Here is a 22,539-nt window from a genome sequence, read left to right as displayed (position 1 = left end):
CAAGGGAGAAAAACATACAGTTTGAAAGCAGTTTGACACTTCTTTTTTCCAAATCGCAACATATAATATTAACGTGGGAGTACAAGTGGTTTCTGAGGGTTAAGGGGAGGTTTCCATGGCAACGTGGCAGCGGCGCTGGGTCAGAGGTAAGGTCTGATGAAAGGGAACTGGGAAGGCAAGCTGGACTGGCCAGCATTCTGCTGAGACTGAGGGGGCTTCAGTGGGGCTTTATATAGCAGAGCAAGACTGTCAGGGTCGGTCAGATCAGACAAGAGGCATGTAGGGAAAGGGCTGTTGCAGTAAGCAGGAACCACGACTCTGTGCACTGTGGGTGTGTGTGTGTGTGTGTGTGTGTGTGCGTGCGTGCGTATCTCTTATATAAATATGCACAGAGGAAACCAATCATGTATTCTTCAGTCAACGCAGAAGGGTCTGAGGAGCCATTTAAGGTTATCGACAGAGGACAACGTGCGCCTGCCATTCTGCCGACAGCGAACTACGACTACTGTGAGCTTGTGTTCCTGTGTGTGTGACACTCTAGTCAGTGGCGCGATGCCTGTAGGTATACAGCAAAAAGTGGGTCACAAATGCACAGCCACACACACATACAGTACAGTACATTCACTACACTACACTGGCACACACACAATCATTATCTCTTTTTGTCCATCCCTGATGTCAAGTCAGTAACTGCATTTGCCTTGTCAAATCGGCAGAGAGGAGGGAAGTCAAGGCCCAGTAATACTGCAGCCAACTCTTCCATGCCTCCATCCTCTGCCACAGGCAATTACTCTTCTTCCCACACAAACCCACACACATTCAGACCGAAAAAACAAATGCCATGGTCAGCTTAGTAGGTGTACTCTAGTGGTTTGGAACACACACACACACACACACACACACACACACACACACACACACACAATGGCTACCCCTAGCGCATCACCCTCTAACACTAAATCCACTCACTGTCCACTCACTCCTGTCAATCGCTCAAAATACAAATCCTCAAAGTCCATCATGCTATGCTTATTGTTTTTGTTTTTTCTTCTTTCTCTCCTTCAGCCTCTCTCCGCGTCTTTCTCTCTCAGCAGGTGTTCATTATCTGACCTCAAAACCAGACAATGGCCTGGCAGTCAGCTCACTCAAGCAGAAGACAGGGGCTGTGCATTGTCCATTGTCTTTACTAACCCGCCACTAGAGACCATGCAGGGGGTGAGGAGTCTTGCTCCTCCTAGTCTTCACACCATATAACGTTCTCATACAAAGGGTAGCCTAGTGGGCTGGTTAATAAGGAACTGTTCCATTAACTTTTTTTGGGATGCGCTCTTCTTGAACTTTCCGAGAAGTAGAACATTTCTGGGGAGGGAGCCGCGGTGCCATGGCAGAGGTGGTGTCCAAACGCTCATACAGGTTGGCATGTCCATACAGACTAGGGCCCGGGTCATTTCTCAGTTCTATTCTCCATCTCTTGTCCACTCAATTCTTGTCTAGGCTGCTACCCATCACAAATAAGGAGTAGGAAAGCCCCCTAAATAAAGACTAGAAATGAGTTAGCATTTACAAAGTTAACCAGGTACTGAGGTAAGACTGTTAAAGATGCGCTGCGGACTCCTCTCTCTTCTGCCTTTGGGTGCATACAGGAAAGAACACAGTCCCTCCTCCATTCTTCCCCTTTCTCTTACAGCTGTTTCTCTCTCTCGCTCTCTCTCTCTCTCTCTGAGGGTGAAGAATGGGTTCAAAGGCTACTCTCTCACTCACTCCATCCCTCTCTTAGGACGGTATAATGGACATCAGCTCTCCCTCTACCCCTGTCTTTCTTCTAGGAGATGAGGGAGGGAATAATGATGGGAAAGAGGCAGTCCCTTGATGGGAATGGTGTGTGTGTGTGTGTGTGTGTGTGTGTAAACCATTAGTGGCTCAACCACTAGTGGCCCGACGGTCTCATCAGAGTTTGAAGAGGGGAAAATATATATCACCTCATAAACGATGAGGAGGACAAGTTTGCCAGTCCTGTGTAGCTGGGTGGGTAGTGAGGTAGAGGTGCTTACGTACATTAACGGGTTTGAGTTGTTGACAGCCCCTGAAAAAGTCCTCTTATTCAGAGGGTCTTATTCACATACCAAACACTGCAGCCCTGGTGAATGTGCCAAAATGTCCAGATCGCTTGTTACTGGAGCAAAGAGCCTATACATCATCATTGGGAAATCATTAGCACAAGAAAAGTGGAGAGAGAAGAGGAACAACATGAGCTTCAGAGCTCAGGGCTGATGGTATGTGGCCGTTCCTTGTTATTCAGCAATCTCTGTCTCTGAACCCTAATGGGAGGGGGGGGGGGGGTTCCTTTCCTTCAACTGCCCCTCCTTCCAAGGCATCCCTGTGCTTTTTTTCTTGTGTGTGTCGTTTGGGAGCCCCCCTCCTGCCCTCCGACCTTTCAGAGAACAAAACAGGCCTTGGCCTTCCCATTCAGCCATGGCTTCCAAATGCTCTTGCCTCCTATAGGCCCCCCCCTCCTTCCCCTCCAAACGCCGTCCCTCCCTCCCTCCAACCCATCCAAACACCCACCCTCTCCACACAAACCCCCAACTGAAAACCCCATCCAACCCCCAACCCTCCAAAAGAAACTCTTTCATAGTCGTGCAGCTTCCTGCTTTCCCGCTCTTGGCCCCTGCTCTGTGTGTTTCTTCAGGCTAGTGCGGCATGCAACATCTCCCATGATGCAACAGCCCTTCACCCTCCCAATAACCCCCCCCCAGCTTCAGCCCCGCGGGCCAGAGTCTAGCATGGGAAAGAGCCGGGCGGAGGTCGCATACTGGTGGTGGTGTTGCGGGTGGTGGTTCAGGATTGTGTATGAGAGCAAGGTCAATTTTATCATGAGCATTCCTGGAGAGTCTCTTGGAAACTAGGCTGGCACCCCCCACATCCCGGCTGGAGTGCTCAGTCCCCTTTCTTTGGAGCAACAGGAAAGGGGTAGTCACACACAGCATACTAAACACCATCCTCTCAACCCATCTGCAGGCAAGACACAGAGGGAGAGAGAGAGAGAAAGACTGAGAGAAAGAGAGAGAGAAAGAAAGTAGATAGGAATAGGAGTGAAGCACTACAGAGAGAAAGAAAAGACTCCAAAAGAAAAGAGAGATTTGAGATGAAAATAAGAGACTTGGCAGAAGGCACAGGTTTGCAGAGACGAAAACGTGCATTGAGAGTTAGCGGAGGGCGAAAGTGTGTTTGCGCGCGTTTCCAAGGGGTGCCAACTGGGCATTTGTGTTGGTACTATGGAGCATTCTGGGCAGGGGATCAAAGCAGGCTCTTCTATAGGCCCTCGGTGCTAAAGGTGGTCTATTTTCCTCCTTCACTCACTGAAAGTAAAGAATGATGGGAAGACATACACTTGGTAGTAAAGCTATTCAGAAGAGTAGAAACCAAACAACACCCATATAAGGACATAATGTACTGTATATGGGGTGGGAGCCACTGAGCTGACTGGAGATGGATGCTAATGCTACAGGCCAGACTCTGTGATGGAAGAGTGGGGCAATGGTGCAGTGTGGCAGGGCATGCCTGTTCCCATCAGTGGCTTAGGCTACGTGTTAGTGTTAGCTGGCAGGATATGAATCATGACGCACAACATCGGCACTGTGCACAGTCATGCAAACCAGGGAAATGAGAGACAGGTTGAAGGACAAAAAATAAAGGAGGCATATCAGGAAGGAGAAAAGGGGAAAGAGTAAGGCTAGCTTCTAACACTCACTTCAGGATCTTGTTAGTGCTGGATAAAACAAGCTGAGACGTTACACAGAAACATCAGAAGAAAAGGACTGGTGTGTGCCTGTGTGTAGCCACAAGAGGAGGACAGAAGGTAGCTTATTCTATATGTTTGAGAAAGAGAGAGGCTGCAAATGCTGATAAGACACAGAAAGACAAGGGAGGAAGAGAAGCAAGGGCTCATGCTTGAAAAGAGGACACGGGAGCGATGGGAGAGACCGACAGGGACAGAAGCAGAAATAGAAGAGGAGAAGCAATCAAGAGTGGTGAGAGAAAGAGAGAGCCAAGGACAGACCAAAATGGTCTGTCACTGTCAGGGAGAGAGTCAGAGAGTGAGGGAATCAGAGAAAGACGGACAAAGAGAGAGAGCAAGAGATAGAGGAGACAGGAGGGTGTGGCGCTCGCTGGCCGTTGGCTGGCTGTGAAGGGAAGAGATGATGAGGGGTGATGGAGCGTGAGGACGGAGCCCTTTTCCCTAAATCTGTCCCTGCAGCACTTGGGGCTGGCCATCGCCTCGGGGCCAAAGCCGCCAGGGGGGCCACAGGGGCACAGCTTAGTCTGGGAAAAGGGGCAGTCGACCAGCTGGTCAAGACATGGACACTTTCCCTAAAATGTCTCTGGCCTTGGTCGAACAAAATAATAATAATAATAATTAAAAAAAAATCAGCCCAACCCTACCCAAGATGTCCATTAGGTCAATCTTCGCTGCCTTCAGTGTCTTTAAATCTGGTTCTTCTACAGGTTGTCCACTCATCATTTTCCACCATTTTCAACCAAACTGCCTCTTCGACTATGAGATTAATAACATTAACTTGCAACCTTCAAACTTATCGTAGAATACAATAATTAATACTGATGGGGTCATATCCATGAAGCACAATGGAGTACTTTAGCCTGAGGGCAGTGAAGCCCAGCCCTGCAGCTGAATTTGTGCTACGCTAACGCTACCCCCCCCCCCAACCCCAGTTGCCTTTTGCTGACTTGGCCCAGCCTCTGATTACCACTCAGCCTGCCTGGGTAACTCAGTTTGTGGACTCGGGGCCACTCAGTCAGTCAAACTGCACGATCTGAGAGACATTTCGGGGTCAGCTGACTGTGACTCCACTTCCGCACATACCAGCGGCATGAATCATCCCGCTGTGGTTTCAGCGGCTCGAGATGATGCTGCAACTCTACAGTTAGGTTGACATGCAGCGTCCAGATTAAGTTCAGAGTGGGGACCTAGCCTGCCCTGCATATAAGAACAGCTCATTGTGGGGACGTCAAAGAGGAAGGCATAGTTATAATTTGTGTAATAACATCTTAAGAGAGGAAAAACATCCAATCATTCATGTGAAGAAATGCCAAAGGGAAGTACATAAAAGAATTGCTGGGATTGCCAAAGCACTTTGCCACTAGCATGAAGAAATGCTTGATTCATGTTTGGGGTGAACTCAGAGAGTGCATCATAAAAAATCTCCAGGATTGACAAGCTATGTTTGCCTGCAGACACGTAGGAATGATTTTATAAGAACAGCTGGCATTTGGTTGTGAGCTGAAGATTCTCAAACATGCCACTGTATCCTGAGAGGTCCTATTGGCTTGAAGCTCTGACAAAGTGAAATACAAAGCAACTCTTTGCTTCCAACTCTTTGCTTCCAACTCTGTGCTCCACTCATTCTGTCTAGTGATGTAGGCACCTGCTGGGATGAAAATGTTTTAGTGTAGATCCATTTCCTGGCCCAATCACAAGCACACAACATGATGCAAGGCACTCTCCGCCATGACGGACTGACCACTGCCAAGAGAATGCTCTCTACCAGTTTGCTGAGAATGTTCTCTACCAGTTTGTTTCTAACACTAGCAAATTCAAGGTCTTCGTACAGAATACTGTATCTCTCGCTGCAGCAGTGAATAGGCTAAAATAATCCTCCTGCACACTGTAATAGGCTACGCAATAGTTTCATGTTCCAAATCTAGACAGAGGAAGGAAATGAGTGATAAACTCAGTGTGTCTGCCTGTGTTTGAAGGTGTGCATATAAGGGTGTGTGTGCTCCTAACATTAATTTCACTTCTTCAGAAATGGCCTGATGTGTTTGACTGTTCAACTGATGGATTCCAATGTTTGCACTCGTTAGACCTTTGTTAACTCTCTTACATTTCATGTCAGTTATGCCAATAAAAGCACCAGTCCCCACTTCTTGGTGACATTACAGTAATTAAGACCAATAAGGGTTCACCTCTTATGGGAATTATATAACAAAGCTACACCATTAAACAAAAATTGTAGCGTAGGACATATCATTAAATACAAGTCTGCTTTAAACAATTAAACTATTTCATTTGCTTTCAAGATTCCTTAATTGCTATTAAACTTTCAATGCTGCTCATGCTATGCTTTACCCTGGACACATACAAACCTATCCACTCTTCACGTGGCCAAAGCTTCCGTTTGCCTCCCTGACTGCCCTTGGTGAGGTTTGACACCGTGCCCTATGGAGACGGGCTTGTGCCATCCTATCACCTCACAGGATCAGGGAAGGGTAAACAGGAAGTGGGGAAATGAGCAGATGAAACCTGACGGGCCGGATCTGTCCAGTGGCCACAAGCGTTCTCTCTCTCACTCTGTCTGTCTGTCTCTCTCTTTTCTTTTTTTCTCTCTCTCCGCCCTACGCTTTCATCCATCCGTGCTTCCTATCATCTCTTCTTTCTTGATACCATCAGCCTGCCTCTCTCCTCTTTATTCTCCTCTCCCTCCACCTTTCTGTTTTATATGCCATATTTACATAATTATATTCGAAGCAGGAGACAGCTGAGCATGAAGAGGAGGAGATTGCGTAACAGGCAGAGTTGGACCTGACACAAACAGCAGGCTTCCTGTGATGTGGTTTGCAAGTAGCCTACAGTGCCTACGCTATCTGTGTGCGTGTGTGTGTGTGTGTGTGTGTGTGAATGAATAGGCTATCTCTGTCTGTGTGTTTCAGTCAAGTGTGTGTGTGTCTGTGCATTCAGTGTTCAGTCAAGAGGACGTTATAACCGTTAGTTCCCCCCACTCCTCATTAAAAATGGTCTCTAATCCTATGAGGACGGGCTCCATACCTAAGGCCACAGCTGGAACCTGTCCCTAACAAGTGCAATAATGAGAGTTGTACCAACCAGCACAACTATGGGGTCCTCTCAGATGCAAATAGACTATTTATAACTTAAGGCTGATGGTCTACTGAAATTAACTGATGCTGGTAATCAGTAATGACTAAACTGTTGAGTAAACATGTTTGAGGAATGAGGTGCACAAAGCGACATCACTTAGCCCACCCAGTCAGAGGTATTACACAAATTAAGAGACTCATTACTCTAAATTCACGTCAGTTGAATATTGATTTTCTTTCAACATGTCTGCCAAAAGGAACAGGGGAAATTAGGTATACAGTCAAAGTCGAGTACAACCTCACTACTGATGGCAAAATATACATAGGCCTAGCACAGATGTTGAAAATAACAGGCATGATAATTTGTGCCCAAGTGTGCTATACACACATGCACCTGCATAAGCCTGCTCAAGCCTGCCTACATACACACACACACACAAACACAGTGCAATGATGCTGCGTTTGTAATGAAACACCTCAGTCAGCCACTTGCTGGTGCCATGACAGGGCGTCTCATCCTTAAGAAGCTTGGCAATGCTAAGTCACACCAGCTGGAGCCAGAATTAGACTGACCACAAGTCAATGGGGGAAGAGGAGAGAGTGTGCTGCTTGTGACATGTGTTCAATTTTCCAAAAGCACGCTAGGGCAAGAATTGTTGTTAGATTTAATGATAGAGGGAGTGACCTGTTTGGAAAACTCACATTATGGCGAATACTCCCTGGTACTGGCTGCTTGTTGCTGAACACTAACTGGTACTGACAGTAAGTTATGCTGAAACCACCCCATATAAAATGTCTTAATATTATAATAAAGACATCTTATTACAAGGAAAAAGACCTTTTTGATTTGCTTGCAAAACACAGGTCTGTTATGAGGGTATGCGTGATAAAATCTTTTTAAAGGCCCAATGTGTTGAGGTCCTTCGTAAACGATCATTTCAAGGCCAGACTTTAGTTCACCCTCTAAGATGGCAGATGTTGTCACAGGGTGCAGTGTGAAACCCTGACTGACTCAGTATTTGTCTTTACTGACTGCTCTGCACCTCAGGCACCAAAGTTAAGCAGGTGAGCATGAGGTATGGTATCAGTGGAAGCATGACTAATCACAATACCAAGAAAACAAGACAGCTCATAACCATGACCGTTCACCTTTACGGAGAAAGATGGGACAACCCCCCCCCGAGTGAGATCATTTTGTTGAGCCTTTATTGCAACAGGATAGCCTTACCGTCAACACACCTCTCATGAATGACCTAAGGCGCGTTAGGCAAACAATGACCGTAACGGCTGGGACACATGAGTACATGACTGCAACAGCCAACGACGTCAAATAAAAACTGATTTATGCCAGATGTATAAGTGCAGCAAAGTTGCGCGTATATTCGCGTTCAACGTCAAGGATGAGTGGCTCACCTCACCAATGAATCCCTGATCATCGTGGACAACAACGCCTTTCGCGCGTGAAGGGAGGGGCACGGTGTACATGAGGTTTGCTCCCAAACTTAATGGTTTATTCCATCGTTAACGTTACTCGAGACAACTACATTGTTTAGATCTGTAGAAGTGCGTTCGTTCGAGTAATATTTCAATCTCAATACCAGGGCAGGTCACTGACCAGCGCTGTGTCCGTGTAGCTCATGGCAACAAGGGACATCAGCATCTGGGAAGGCACGGTTGGCTATCCAAGCCTAATGATAACGTAGCTAGAACTACATGTAAAACTGTGCTTGGCAACAACACTAGCGATACCGTTAGCTAGTCAACTACCAGAGTCCAAACTAACATTAGTCATCTTTATTGCCTCAATGAGAGTGGGTTAAAAGAGACAGAACTATGCACAACGTTAATGAATATGTAGCAGCAATGAAAGGGATTTCATGGTAAAGAAGTAGCTCATGGTAGCGATTAAGCCACACGACTCACCACCATTCCGATATCCAGGTTCGAGGGATGAGACTGGGGTTTGGAGAACTCCGTCTTCAAATCTCTCCCAGTTCCGAGTTTTTCTGAATAATTATTCTCGACGACTCCTTGGTCGTGTGTTTTAGTTTGCCCACTTGAATCTTTGGCAGTTGTTCTCACATTGTAAATGTTCCAATTATGGTAGAAATCAGTGTGACAATTATCTATCAGACAACTCTGAAACAAGGGGATCGCTCTGCTGACTACCCCTTGAACAGAAGCAGCGAGGAGGAGGGACGCAGCTAAAGAAAGGGGGTGGCTTGTTCAGTTGTTAGGTTAACAACACGTTCCCATTCATCGGCTTACATACCCTCTCTAACATATGGCTAACGTGTATACTCTGCAATTAAGCGCTATAACATATATTCAAATAAATGTAATCCATCATAGGTGTTCATCGTTTCCATCGTGATGTGTCTACACGCCATGTGCAGCCCTCAGATTAGCCACCCTCAACAAACCAGTCCTCAGCCTCGTCCCTGTTTAAAAGAGAATACTCTGGGCGCTTTCGCCATAACCAACGCGTAGCGTGGGGAAACAAAAGCAATGCGAGGGCCACAAAGACCTAATAAAATCGTGTCTGTCATTTGAATTCTCTAGTTCGTCACCTAATATATTCACCCTCAACAGTGGTGATGATTCTACGACAACGGATAGACTATGGCTACTAATACTGTTCCTACTTCTCTAATACAGCTCCCCTATTTTAACATGAACGCACCCATTGAGGTGCCCCCACTGGACAAAAGGTATAAAAAACATGGGGATGCACGGAGACGTGGGTTAAGGTTGCGCTTTTTCAAAGGAGTCACCATACATAAGACGGCACCGCCACAAAGAAAGTAAGGTTTTGCGAAATAGTGTCTTTCAACCTGCTTTAATGGCTACGTGAGTTAGGTTTGTATTCTCACCATACATCACATTAGAGTGTTGATGTTCGTATTTTATTCGCCGCTCATCATCCTATTACTTTCCTAGACATCCCCCTAATCCATAATACGGTTTAACATGTCGCGATCTGTCACAGGATCTTTGTATATCACACGAAAGCAAGCCCACCCTAACCCTGAAAATGCTTTCGCGCTGCATTCATGATGACCGACAATTGCGGCTAGACTAAGTACAAGATAACCTACATTTTAAGAAAGCCATTCAGAATGTATAATATTATTAGGGAAGGCTACCTCAACTCTAGATGTAACTGTAACAGATAATTTATCAATTTATTTCCATATGTGTATGGAATTAGAACTCACGAGTTGAATGCATAGCATATTTTCCAAATTAGCCAGTTAATTTGGTCCATCGTGTGCACAGATTATTCCATAAAATTGAAGGCCTACATAGACTGTTAAACATTCGGCCTTTACCAGGGATGAAATAATAAGAATCAAGGCAACGTACCCGTGCCTCGTCTCTGCATGTCCTATGTCCAAGTGGGTTACACATGGGGACTCATTTAAAGAAGTGGGAGTTTTATCAGACAAAAGAAGAAGTTATTGTGCAGAATGCATGTCAGACCGGGTTGACGGGGATGTGCGTATTTCCACGGAAACAAGGAAATGAGAATATTCTAATCTGAGGAATGTCTTCTCAAACACAATATTACAGCTGTCAATTAGACAACTGTTTTACTCGTTATGTAATGTAGAACACATTCATAAGTGAAATAGCTAGTGATATCTCAAAGATACAGGCCCATAAACCAGACATAACAGCTCCCAATCAAAAAGGCCTACATACATTGCTGGCTGAAGTCGGCCTGCAGGTCTCTTGAAGGACACAATGGCTCTGAACACAATAGGCCACCTGCACCACCTAGTGGTGATTTCCTAAACCAATACTACCAAAACTGCTAATCATCAAAAGACATGCCCAGGTAAAGCCATTTCAGGGTTTTATTTGAAATGTTGGATGGTTCTTACATTACACAAAACAATGCCATAGGGCTCTTGTTGTAGGTGGTTTATCACTTACTTAGAGTTAACTTACCCAGGTGTCACTAAACCATGCCATTTGAATACCCCCTGTACAGAACAAACTCACATTAACCCTTTCTCAACAACTGATTTCACATAGCTTCTTAAGATGACATTAAAAACCTGATCAGTATCAGAACACCCATCAGTACTAAGACAGTCTGTCATCAGTACTAAGAAGCTGCCAATCTAGAACAATCTAATTCCAAAACAAAAACAATTCTATACTAACAATGAGAGCATTCTAGATTATGCAATTCACAGACCAGGGTCATTTAAAAAAAAAAAAAAAAAAAGCGGGGGGGAGGGGGGCCTGGGAGAAAAGGACATGGCCCATACAGAGTCAGGTCTTCCAGACAGCACTACATTTCTAATCCATCATGCTGCTTGGAAGAGCAGAGGTGTTCCAACACACACTACTTCTCCATGTGGAGAAGGGTTCTTGCCACGCATGGATCCTCTTTGTGGGCTTAGGTGATGTCCTGTATACACAACTGAACACACACACACTCATACGCGCGCACAAGAACAAACACACACACACCCATACAAATAAGATGTAATGTCTTCATCTGAGTCCAAGTTTTTTCTTCTCCTTCTGTTTTTTCCGCACCACTTCCATGTTTCTGTCTTTCCACATGCTCTTGCGTAGCTTGATCGGCCTGCTACCTACATACTTTCCTTTGAAACAAACAAAAAAGCAATACAATGACATTGACATCATGCAACAATACTTTGATGAAAAGAAGAAAGCCAGTAAAAAATTGCATCCTAAAATACAAAAGATTTTAAAGAATTTTAAGGAGACTGCTCTTCTGTCTTGTAATGAGGGCAACAATTTGGGGTTGCTGTTCTAATGCTACTCCTGAACATACACCTGAGGCCTTTGAAAGTTGTTTAGACAAAGCTGGTTACGGTCATCTACCTGTATTTAAAGCCTACTACTGCACTGCTTTTGATGCTCCAGCAATAGCATTGTAGCATGTAACAATTACACCTTAAAATAAAAGCTTCATCGCTCATTGGTATAGCTCACCCAAAACGTCTGGAATTACATACACTTATATTATTATATATAACTTTGGGAAGCACATCAGCAAGTGTTCCAAGCAGTCACTTTTAAACACACTGGGCAGTCCATTAGACTTTCATAGGCCTAAGTTTGCCAGTGGCGACAACCAGCGCTGCACAAGACACTTTCTATCAGATAGGACTATTATACACAGCAGACATGCTTCTGTGTTCTTATAGACATCAAAAGGCGGACATCCTCACCATTCATCTCCCTCATAGCGCGCACATAGTCGTTGGGGTCCTTGAAGCTGACGAAGCCGTAGCCCTTTGTTTTGCCCGTGCGTTTGTCCCGGACCACTTTCGCCTTCAGGAAAGACGGGTAGCGGCTGAAGGCTCGTGCCAGGATGTCATCGTTCACCTCGTTACCAAGGTCACCACAAAATATCCGGAAGTCATCTGAAAGCAGGGTCAGGGAGGAGGTCAAAACTAGCAGATGATAGGAAATGGTGAGTGAGGCAATCGTACACCTCAAATTACGCTTGACTGCCTCTGACTCTCGCAGTGGTGCGGTCAGACACTAATGCTCTGCCGGCTGTTTTATACCATTAGCATTGTGTACAACACTTTATATTTAAGTTTGTTAATTTAGCAGATGCTTTCAGCCAAAGCGACTTACAAAATGAAGAATACAGCTACAACACAGAGGGGACCTAAGGTAACTATAAATATTCCTTTTGAGAGGAGACCTTAATTAACAATAACTACTACAACAACTTGTTGTAACTTGTTACTGAATATTCAGTGCAAATGGAGTACCTGATTCCCATTCTAGTAGACTCTGATCTTCCCAGGATGTGCCTGCTGCTGTTCGAATACATTTCTTCACCTTCTCCTGTTTTCCTTTCTTCTTCTCCTCCGCATTCCCTTCTGCTGGCTGAATACACAACAAACCCAGTCACTGAACAGGTCCATTTGGGAGTGCAATGTAAACAGGCAAACAAACCACAAAGCATTTTGACATGTGTTTATAGATCATTTTTAAGGGGGAGGGGGCAGTACAAGTGTAGGCCAGTCCTCATTTCAACTACAAAATAAGATTGAGACCATACCATCATTTATCACCCAGAGAGAAGAAATACTCTTTTCTGATTGGCTGGCGGGGTGGCTTTTAATTCTGAATAACGGGACACCTATGAAGTAGATCTGGTAAAAAAAGTTTAATCGCCGTTCCATATCAATGCTTATGAATGGTAACTATAACAACGATAGTAGGACGACGGTTGAGCCTGGAGGCAGGCTTCGCAACAATGGAATCAACTGTAAACAAGCTAACTGTCCATTCTATCCCTGCTGCTCAACGAAAGTTGTACAACAAGCTGAACTAGTGAGCTTCTTTTTAAACGGAACCGCGTGTTTCCTTTGCTTTACAGTGGCAACCGGGTGATAAGCGGGATAACGGCCTTCGAGGTGTGTCCTGTTATACAGAATTAATGGACTCGGGCGGAGGCAACTCCCCTCCAATGCGCGTCAGGGAGTTCTTTGCCCCTCGTCCTCGTCCATTAATTCCGTATAACCTCGGCGGCCATTATCCCTTACTAAATAGAGAGAGCATAAACAGTAGAGAGAGGAGGGCTATGGAACCCTGTGGAATGGAATGCAGTTCAGAAAATCTGGTCCATGAGCCACTGAAATATCAGTCAAAGACTGCAATAGGGTTGCAGTCAGAGCGAAATAGAGCAATTGGACGGACACACAGAAGGGGGCCTGAGAGGAGAGGGACCTGGGAAACACCTCGTACCTCTGTCTGGACCGGTTCTGGCTCTGGCATGCTCGGCCCGATCACGCTGTCGTCTGTGGCGGCTGCCGCCGCCGCTGCTGCTGCTGCCGCTGCTGCCGCCGCCTCCTTCTTAGCCTCCAGCAGCCCCGCCGCCACCGCCGCCGCCTGCTGCTCCGCTACCGACGCAGCCAGCTCCTCCTGAGAGAGAGAGAGAGAGAGAGAGAGAGAGAGAGAGAGAGAGAGAGAGAGAGAGAGAGAATGGTTATCTATTTGAATGGTTTCAGCTACTGTTTTTTTTAACATGCTGTTTTGGTGATTGCTTTGCTTTCACAAGAATATCAATCAATGACCGACCGTCAATCAAAGCAAAGTAAGGGTGTTGAGCATGGGTGGGTGGGATGGCATCGCTACTCACCATGCGTGCCTGCCGTTGCGCTCGGAGGTCCTGCCGCTTAGATGTGGGAGGCGCGGAATAGACTGTGGGTGCGGCCTGGATCACGCTGGGGGTCGCTTTGGGTGGCGGCTGAGTCACTGGCCGTGGAGGTGGGGACACCATGGGAGCCATTCCCCCGACCTGCTGGGGAAGAAGACCAGGTCTTCCCTGTGCCATTTCAGAGTCAAAATGCTGTTCATTTGGGATGGTAAAATCATTAAGCTGATTCATTTAAAGTTGAGGCTGCACATACAGGTGCCCTAGCACACCAACTATGTTATTGGAATACACTGTGTCTTCCTTGATAACTTGATTTCTTGCCTTTTCTAAGCAAGAAAAAAACCAAGAAAAAAACGTTTTAGTGGTGAGCTACGCAGACACAGGCGATGCAGAACTGAAAAAGGTTCATGGCGGCATAGAGGCAACGGTCTAGTTACTGCATGGAGTGGACACAAGCATAAACTAGGCTTCAGCATCCTGTACATCCACTGTATTCCCAACCCAAAACATTAGAATCTGTCTAGATATAAGACTTCTAGCTGATACTTACAGGAGGCATTGAGGTCATGGAGTTCATGGGTTCCATTGGGGGCCGCATTGGACCCATGGGCCCCATGGAGTGCTGAGGGGGGCCAGCCATGGGAGGGGCCAGCATCATGGGGGGAGGGGGAGGGGGCCGGGGCAGCGGCGGAGCCATCATGCCCTGAGGTGGGGGTCCACGCATCATTGGCATTCGGTGACCTGAAATACAGTTTGGGGTATTTGCACATTCACTGGCGAAAACTGCTTACAAAAAAAAAAAAATACATGAAATAACCAAAAACATGAATAAAGCATGCGCAGGTCCTTCGCAAACCAGCACCACTGTTACCTGGTCTCTGCAGGATGTGTGGTACAAAAGTAGGCCTCATCATAGGGGGAGGTCTGACTGGAGGCACTGCGGAAGTGGAGGCAAAGACAATGAACCTAAGTCTAGTAAAGCTGAAGTAATATGGGTAAATGGGTAAAATGCACAAGACAAATTTCCTACAAGACAAATAAAGATACTTCAACTATACTACCACTGAAACATGTTTGCACAACTCAGATTTTCAGTCAGATTTTCTGTCAGTCAGCACGTCAGCCAATCACACTTTCTAATTCAGAGTGGTAAGCACGTCCCAACTGTTTACTGTTGCTATGTCCAACAACCTGTAGTTCATAGCTCACATACAAAATTACAACTGAACAGCAGCCTGTTAACTGTGCTACGGCTTCCCTTGTATGTTTGCCACATACAAGAAGAGTTTGACAGAGAGATAAAAGATACAGATCATGAGAGATAGTGAGCAATGTAATCCAAAGTTTGCTGATTTCTACATTGTCAGTGATCAATAGCTTGGAAGAAAAGATATTCATGACTATCATGTTGGTTATAGGCCTAATGATAATAGTTTTGTATAGTAAACAACATGCCTTCTCTTTCGTTCATTTGACACCATTGACCATAACATCCTGCACACGAACTGTTCAGCCTCCTGCCCTCTGGAAAGCGGTACAGGAGCCTCCGCTCCCGCACCACCAGACTGGCAAGTAGCTTCATCCACCAAGCAATCAGGATGCTGAACACTCTACCCACTCTCCCATCACTGACAGCCCCCCCCACCCACCAGCCAACCAGGAACCTAGGAAACTAGGATCCTGTCTACCAAACCCCCCCTCCCCCAGTTACTTCATGTAACTGTTAAGACTATAGAAATATACAACACAACTACCTCTATTTTTTTTTAATATATGTCCTATATTTCTATTTTGATACATACATGTTCTATATTTCAGTCTTGCACTTTAATTTAATGTTTATTGTCTATGGCTATGTCCATAGTATGTCTATGTCTGTATTTAAAGCATGTCTATGTCTGCATGGGAAAGTAAGAAACGAAATTTCAATTCTTTGTATGACCAGTGCATGTAAAGAAATTGACAATAAAAGCCGACTTGACTTGACTTGATCCTATTAAAACGCTTGGAGGATGAAGTTGGTCTCCAGGGTTCTGTTCTGCAATGGTTCTCTTCTTATCTTAGTGATAGATCATTTTCAGTTAGTTTAGGCAATTTCTCCTCTTCCTCTGCCCTTATAAAGTGTGGTGTTCCTCAGGGTTCCATTTTGGGCCCTCTTTTATTCTCTCTTTATATGCTACCCCTTGGCTCAATTTTTAAAAAGTATAACATTCAGTATCACTGCTATGCAGATGACACTCAGTTTTACCTGCCTGTTAACACTAATGGCATTTGTTCTTTGGAGAATATTTTTAACTGTCTCAGTGACATCAAATGCTGGATGGCAAGAAATTTTCTTCAACTGAACGAAAGTAAAACTGATATAATTATTTTTGGCCCTCCAAGTGATGTTTCTATCTTGAAAAATGCACTAGGACCTCTCTCTGCAAACTGCCACAGTGAAGTAAAGAATCTTGGGGTTTTCTTTGACTCCTCTTTAAATTTTAATAAGCAAATAAAGTGTGGTCAAAGGCAGCTTTTTCCAGTTAAGAACCATTGCAAAACTGAAGCCCTTTTTGTCCTTCTCCGATCTTGAAACTCTTATACATGCTTTCATAACATCTAGACTAGATTATTGTAATTCATTATATGCAGGCCTGACCCACTCCACTCTCAACAGACTTCAGCTAGTTCAAAATGCAGCAGCTAGATTATTAAGTGGCTCTAAGAAACGTGAGCATATAACTCCTGTGTTGGCTAAGCTGCACTGGTTACCTGTGGAGCACAGAGTTAAGTTTAAAATTTTACTTTTTGTCTTCAAAGCCCTCAGTGGTTTGGCACCTAGTTACATAGGTGACCTACTAATTCCTTACAGCACTCCAAGATCACTTAGGTCTTCATCTCAGAATCTTCTCTATATCCCCAAAACACGCCTTAAGACTAAGGGTGATAGAGCCTTCTGTGTTGTTGCCCCCCAACTCTGGAATAGTCTACCTGTACATATTAAGTCCTCTCCAACCATTGACTGCTTTAAGTCTAACTTAAAGACTTTCATTTTCTCCCAAGCTTTTAATCAACCTTAATAACCCCCCCCCCCCCCCCACACACACACTCTTTATTCTTTATTTTATTTTTGACCAATTTGTGTATTATTTCAATTATTTATTTATTTCCCCCCCCATGTTATATTGTTGTTGTACCATTGTCATTGTTTTATGTTTGTTTGTAAGCACTTTGGTTCAACTCAGTTGTTTTTAAATGAGCTATAGAAATAAAGTTGACTTGACTTGACTTGACTAGGCAATGGCAAGCCAAGGAAGATAAATTAGGCTACCATGCAAACGTGAAAGTGAACCTGGGGCGCTTTGTGTTCACTTCAAAGCAAACCGTGCAGAGTGTGATCTAGTGAGGTGGTAACGGCACATTTCCATTTAGAGGAGTTTGAGTTTGTTTAAAGTGTTTACATATGCACAATGAGTGTGAAAAAAAATCAAGAGTCATTGATCGAGTTTGTTTAAAAGGCTGAAAGGGTGCAAGTGTGAAAACACCCTTAATCTTACATCAATAAAACTGCTTATCAAGGAGTATATTCAAACTATATAAGGAGACAATTCAAACTCCCTCTAGTAGCGTCTGGAAAACTAAATTCACATGCAAAAAACAGGGTTATTCATGACCAGAAAATTGAGTATGCCTAGGGTGCACAGAAGTATACCCAACCCTTAATATGACCTTTTAAGCCCTGTCGTTCTTCCTCAGTCTTCAGTGCATAACTAACATTTCAGTGGTGTGTCATTCATTCAAGGCTGAGAAATGGTGGAGTTACCTGGACCAACAAAGGTAGGGGGAGGTCCAACTAAAGTGGCCGCCCGTGCCTCCAAGCTCTGCTGTACCTAAACAAGACAACATTTAAAAACAGAAGGATTGTCAACACTTTATGTCAATTTGTTTCCAAATTCAACATTCAATGCCATTCAACAACCAGCAGCTTTCAAAGGCAGAGCTGTAGCCTAACATAGTCATACTCAATTCTAGTCAGAATTTGAGTCTGATACTGCTCCATTGGGACGTGATTATGGGATGTGCTTCAACGATACAGGAGGAGAAATGCATCTGCACCCAATTGGATAGCCCTAACCAATTAGAGCAATGAAATAGCCTAACACCCGAACCATCCTTCTTCTCAATAAATGCCTTAACATTGTTTCCTGGTCGTTTTTTTAAAGTTATTGCGCTATCAATATTTTGTACAGAGCCGGACAGTAACAGTACATTTATTTGAGTACAGTACTTGAGTACAATTTTGAGGGATCTGTACTTTACTCGAGTATCATTTTTGGGGAGTACTCATGACTTTACTCAAGTACATTTGACAGGCAAATATTGTACTCTTTACTCCACTACATTTCTATCCATAACCGTGAGTACCAGATACTTCTTCTTCTTCTAAAAAAAAAAGAAAATTCTCAGAAACCCTCAATTTGTTGTTTCCCTCTCAAACGTGATTGGATTGTGCAGGCGCCACTGATTGGGACAGCCTATCAGCAATCACCTTCAGCTTTCCGCGAAAGTCAACTCCATGGTCAGATTTAGATAAGAGACGAAACCATGGACGAAACAATGGATGAAGACGCAGCAGGTCCATCCCGGGAATGTGCCAACCTGTGGCCCCACCTCGCCAGACTATTTCAACTTTCTGAACAAGTTAATGATAGTTTTCGCTTCAAGTGTTTCAATTACAAAATAGTATTTTGTATTTGAAATACGTATTTTAAATACATGTATTAGAAATACTGCCCATCCCTGGCAACATGGTAAAAAGATGAAAATGACTTGATTTTACTTTCAATTCCTTTTACCTTCTCCAAGGTATTAACATTTTTCATAACTCCATGTAGGACGTTTATGTACATAAATGTAAGCACTGTGGCAGTAGTATGCAATATTTCGAAAATGTAGGCTACTCTTGTACTCTTGATACTCAAGTACTTTTAAAAACAAGTACTTCAGTACTTTTACTTAAGTAGGCACCTGACTGTTGTACTTTTACTTGTACTTGAGTAAAATTGAGCAAAGGGTATCTGTACTTTTACTCAAGTAATAAAGCTGTGTATTCTGTCCGCCTCTGATTTTGTACAACACCCCATAGCAAAATCTAAGACCACGAAACACGTAGCAGGGTAGGCTATTCTGAAAAATTGTTTCCCCTTCTTTGTTTTTTAAAATAATTCTGTTCACCACCGATGCTAAAAACAGCTGGGGAAGGATGTAGCAAACCCCTCGAGTAAACAGGTGGCCAATCAGAGATTTTTAAACAAACAAGGGAACAACAGGTCACAATAATAGACTATATAAAATAGGTCACAATGCAAAAAAGTGTTTTCCCTTGATTACATGCAAAAGTGAAACCAGTGTTCCCACATATCCACTTTGACCGGAGTTTTCAGTGATCAAACCTCCGTTTTCTTGTAATTGAAAGCCCAAACCACATGGAAATATGTGTTTTTCCTACATGTAAACAGGGTCTTAGAAGCCATCTGTCTAGCGTCAGTGTTTTTGTTGCAAACAAAACCAACCGAAGTGTGCTCAGATGACGTGATGGACAGATGAGCAGCAGTGCCTTGTCTATCATCGTACAACGCCCAATTTGATTGGTGCGAACAGCTCTGGTTTGGGCATAGTTGCTCCACAACGGAGTGGAGCAAGTCCAGACCCAACTTCCCGACCTCAAATGTTGTGGCCGGGGCTAAGTTTGGCTGGCTTCCAGGCTAGCAAAGCTCGGCAATTCACTGACTACTGATACTTCTTACCATAATAGAAAAAAGTTTAAATATGAACTCTTTACATAGTTTTGAACACACACACTCACACAAGAAATGAAAAATGCCATGACGATTCTCAGTATTCTCATATAATACAATATATGCCACAGACAGGCATTAACCCAAAGACAAACATTTAGGCAATAACTTTGAATTTGACAAATTGACAGAAAGGATCATGAATGCATCATCACAATGAAAGTATTATGACATTCATTTCAGGTAATATCACCCAGCCTTACTTTGCAGTTCTCAAAACTTCACTAACAATCATAGGAATGTATTTGCTTCAATCATGCCTTAAAGGTACAGTCAATAATTGACTAGGAAGTCGTGTCTGTGACTTGTATTTGTTTATATGTGTTTGTTTATGTTTGTGTCATTAGCAGCCGCACAGGTAGCTCACCCCTTTTCAGTATTCCAAGAGAAAATTCATGCAGGATTTTGTTTTTATTTTGCCTCCACTTTTCTTTTTTCAAGTTTTTGGAGCCTGGGCTGCTTACAGAGACCGTTTTTACAGTGTACTACTAGAATAGGCAGCTAGCGGTCTCAAGGAGATGATTGCTGAATGTGACAAAAATGTTATAGCCTTGAAATCACATACGACCGCTGACTGCCTTTAAACCGTTTCGGGTTAGGGGTAGGGGATCCAACACCTGTCTGTACCTGGCACCTTTTTGAGTGCTTACCCGTTGGTAGGTGTTTGTACCAATGATAGGTCTGATCATTGGCATAGCTGGTACAGCAAGGGCGACAGGCATCTCAACTACCGTAGGAGCTCCAGCAGTCACAGCAACTGGGCCTCCCAATACCTCCTGCTCGAACCTGCCACACCACAGTCACACCAGAACACACACATTATGTTGCGATAAGACAGAGATGGAAGTGCATAGTTGGGGTTATCCAAGAGGGCTATTTGTCTGCACGTGAACTTTGACATGTGTCTATTGTAATTGCTTGACAATTTCAATGTTTTTACAGGAATGCTGCATTGTCCAATCCAAAGTAAATTATATTCTTCAATTCAATTCAGATTAGATTTTCATGAGGAGATTAAGTCCATCCATAGACATTGGCTGTGCAATGCACTTGTGCACTCATATTAGTGCATGAGTATGCGAATTGGAACACCGTCATTATCAATCAGTGTAATTTTATATTTCGTCTTTCTGCATCATCATGCAGCATATCGTCAGATGACGCAGCAACAAGCAATGAAACACAAAGCCGGGTTACTAGCCACTACATAACTGGCAGATTAGGCAAAAGTTAGTTAGATTTTTAACCACTCACAGCGCCATTTCCGCCTCCATCTCCTTCAGGCGCTCTTCCCCCGACTTCAGCGCCATTGTGCAAAAAGTAATTCCTAGAAAAATAAAATCTCCGCATTATAAAGCATTTATAGATTAATCGCCGCATTATTAACCATGTATAGATTAACTTTGGATAACTTAGTCAAATAATGAGACACATGACTTTAGAGCGGAAAACCAGCTAATGCTACAGCTGCTATTTCGATGACTTAAAAGAGCCAAATTAAACATTTGGGGTATTTGGTATCTGTCTGAAAGTATAGAACACTTACCAACGATGCTGACGTTTACAACAATAAAGATCTTGGTATGTACTATCACTTATTTTGGCTATATGATTACTGGGTAACTACAAGGGAATGAACCACCAAGACAAACCATCATCCATTGCCTTCGTCGCCTCTTGATGTCGTCAGTGTAGGACCTCGACTTCCTCTGCATTTCCCCCCACTACGGCTTCAGGAGAACACTACCGCCACCTATTGTCTAAAGCACACAGCACATCTATCTATGACAGGAACGTCTGTCTGTTTGTCTGTCGTGTCACATTAGAGGGAGAGCAGATAGCTAACAAATGTTCAGAAAAAGTCCTGTTGGCCAATTTGAGGAAAAGTCAGTAAAGGGGCTATTTCACACAATTTGAGGGTGCTGAATTCAAATATTTTGTTTACCAAGCTCAATTTTGAGTTTTAAGCTTGCTAATTAGCATAATTCACATACTTTTTGGTTTTGCCATCAGATATCATAGGAATTGCAAAAAATAAGGCATTAATATACTCTTTATGTATCAGATATGTTGTAGGACAGGACAGGAATTACCCCAATGACCCTCAAGTAGCAAATGAAAATAAGCTAAAATTAAAATATAAATTGAAATAATAGCTAAAATTCAGTATGACGTTTAGAAGCCAAATAGATTCCTTGATAATAAATTGATAGAATAGTAGGTGACTGCTCATTTTTTTGTAAAAAGTACGTACAGTACTTACAGTAAGTACGGTTGTTAGTCTTTACAGAGGATTTACACTGTATTTTTTTTTTTTACTGTAAAGGCGACTGTGCTTGCCTAGTTAAAACATCTCACTGGTGCTCTTTCCTATCATTTAAATTCCAGCCATGCAAAAAAATGGAAGAGTGTGCATGTTTGAGGGTTGCTGAAGAGTGCTATGGAGATTGCATTATTTGCAAAAAATTTAGACAAGATATCCTTTATAGTGCTACAAAAAGAAACATTCTCCAGTGCATCATTACCGCATATGATGCTGAAAGGGAAGTGGACCTAGGACAAATCCTCAGCTATGAACTGATTAATGTCCCTGTACTATAGCTATTGCAGATAGCGATGGTTATTTGTGAAGTGGAAATA

At 43.7% G+C, this 22,539-nt stretch overlaps 2 protein-coding genes across 7 annotated transcripts in view; both read right to left on the bottom strand.

Annotated features, from left to right (window-relative positions):
- Positions 1-10,320, bottom strand: part of arhgap33 (Rho GTPase activating protein 33) — a 48,840-nt gene extending 38,520 nt beyond the window's left edge. For 4 of the 5 annotated variants that reach the window (XM_042105949.1, XM_042105953.1, XM_042105950.1 and 1 more), the window contains exon 1: positions 8,818-10,000. Coding sequence is in view for 2 of the 5 variants with exons in the window: in XM_042105952.1 (XP_041961886.1) it covers positions 8,818-8,823 (6 nt within the window). In the remaining 3 variants the exon portion in view is untranslated. Of the gene's footprint in view, positions 1-8,817; positions 10,001-10,260 lie in introns of those variants that run through there. The other variant, XM_042105948.1, reaches the window with a different exon arrangement.
- A 401-nt stretch (positions 10,321-10,721) lies between these two features.
- Positions 10,722-21,675, bottom strand: rbm42 (RNA binding motif protein 42). 2 transcript variants are annotated; one of them, XM_042105954.1, is made up of 11 exons: positions 21,552-21,675; positions 21,154-21,226; positions 20,550-20,685; positions 17,865-17,931; positions 14,931-14,996; positions 14,610-14,800; positions 14,042-14,227; positions 13,648-13,824; positions 12,666-12,783; positions 12,111-12,305; positions 10,722-11,516 (listed from the first exon to the last, which is right to left on the bottom strand). In XM_042105954.1, exons 1-11 carry the CDS (start codon positions 21,559-21,561, stop codon positions 11,404-11,406), a joined length of 1,332 nt encoding a protein of 443 aa, XP_041961888.1. In that variant the 5' UTR covers positions 21,562-21,675; the 3' UTR covers positions 10,722-11,403. The 2 variants fall into 2 exon arrangements, with proteins under 2 accessions (XP_041961888.1, XP_041961890.1); XM_042105956.1 differs by having other exon boundaries at positions 10,723-11,516; positions 21,446-21,606.
- Between the last annotated feature and the right edge of the window lie 864 nt (positions 21,676-22,539).

This window comes from Alosa sapidissima, chromosome 10 (assembly GCF_018492685.1).
Source record: "Alosa sapidissima isolate fAloSap1 chromosome 10, fAloSap1.pri, whole genome shotgun sequence".
Lineage (NCBI taxonomy): Eukaryota > Metazoa > Chordata > Actinopteri > Clupeiformes > Clupeidae > Alosa > Alosa sapidissima.
The sequence above is the reverse complement of the archived record's forward strand: the minus strand, read 5'-3'. Positions and strand labels throughout refer to the sequence as shown.

Bases quoted from the DNA above. Each gene is read 5' to 3' on its own strand.
- rbm42 (XM_042105954.1), bottom strand. The intron at 14,228-14,609 runs GTAAGTATCAGC...GAAATGGCACAG, and splicing joins CCATGACCTCAATGCCTCCT to GGAAGACCTGGTCTTCTTCC. The intron at 12,306-12,665 runs GTACTCCATTTG...CCCTGCTTTCAG, and splicing joins TCTACTAGAATGGGAATCAG to ATGACTTCCGGATATTTTGT.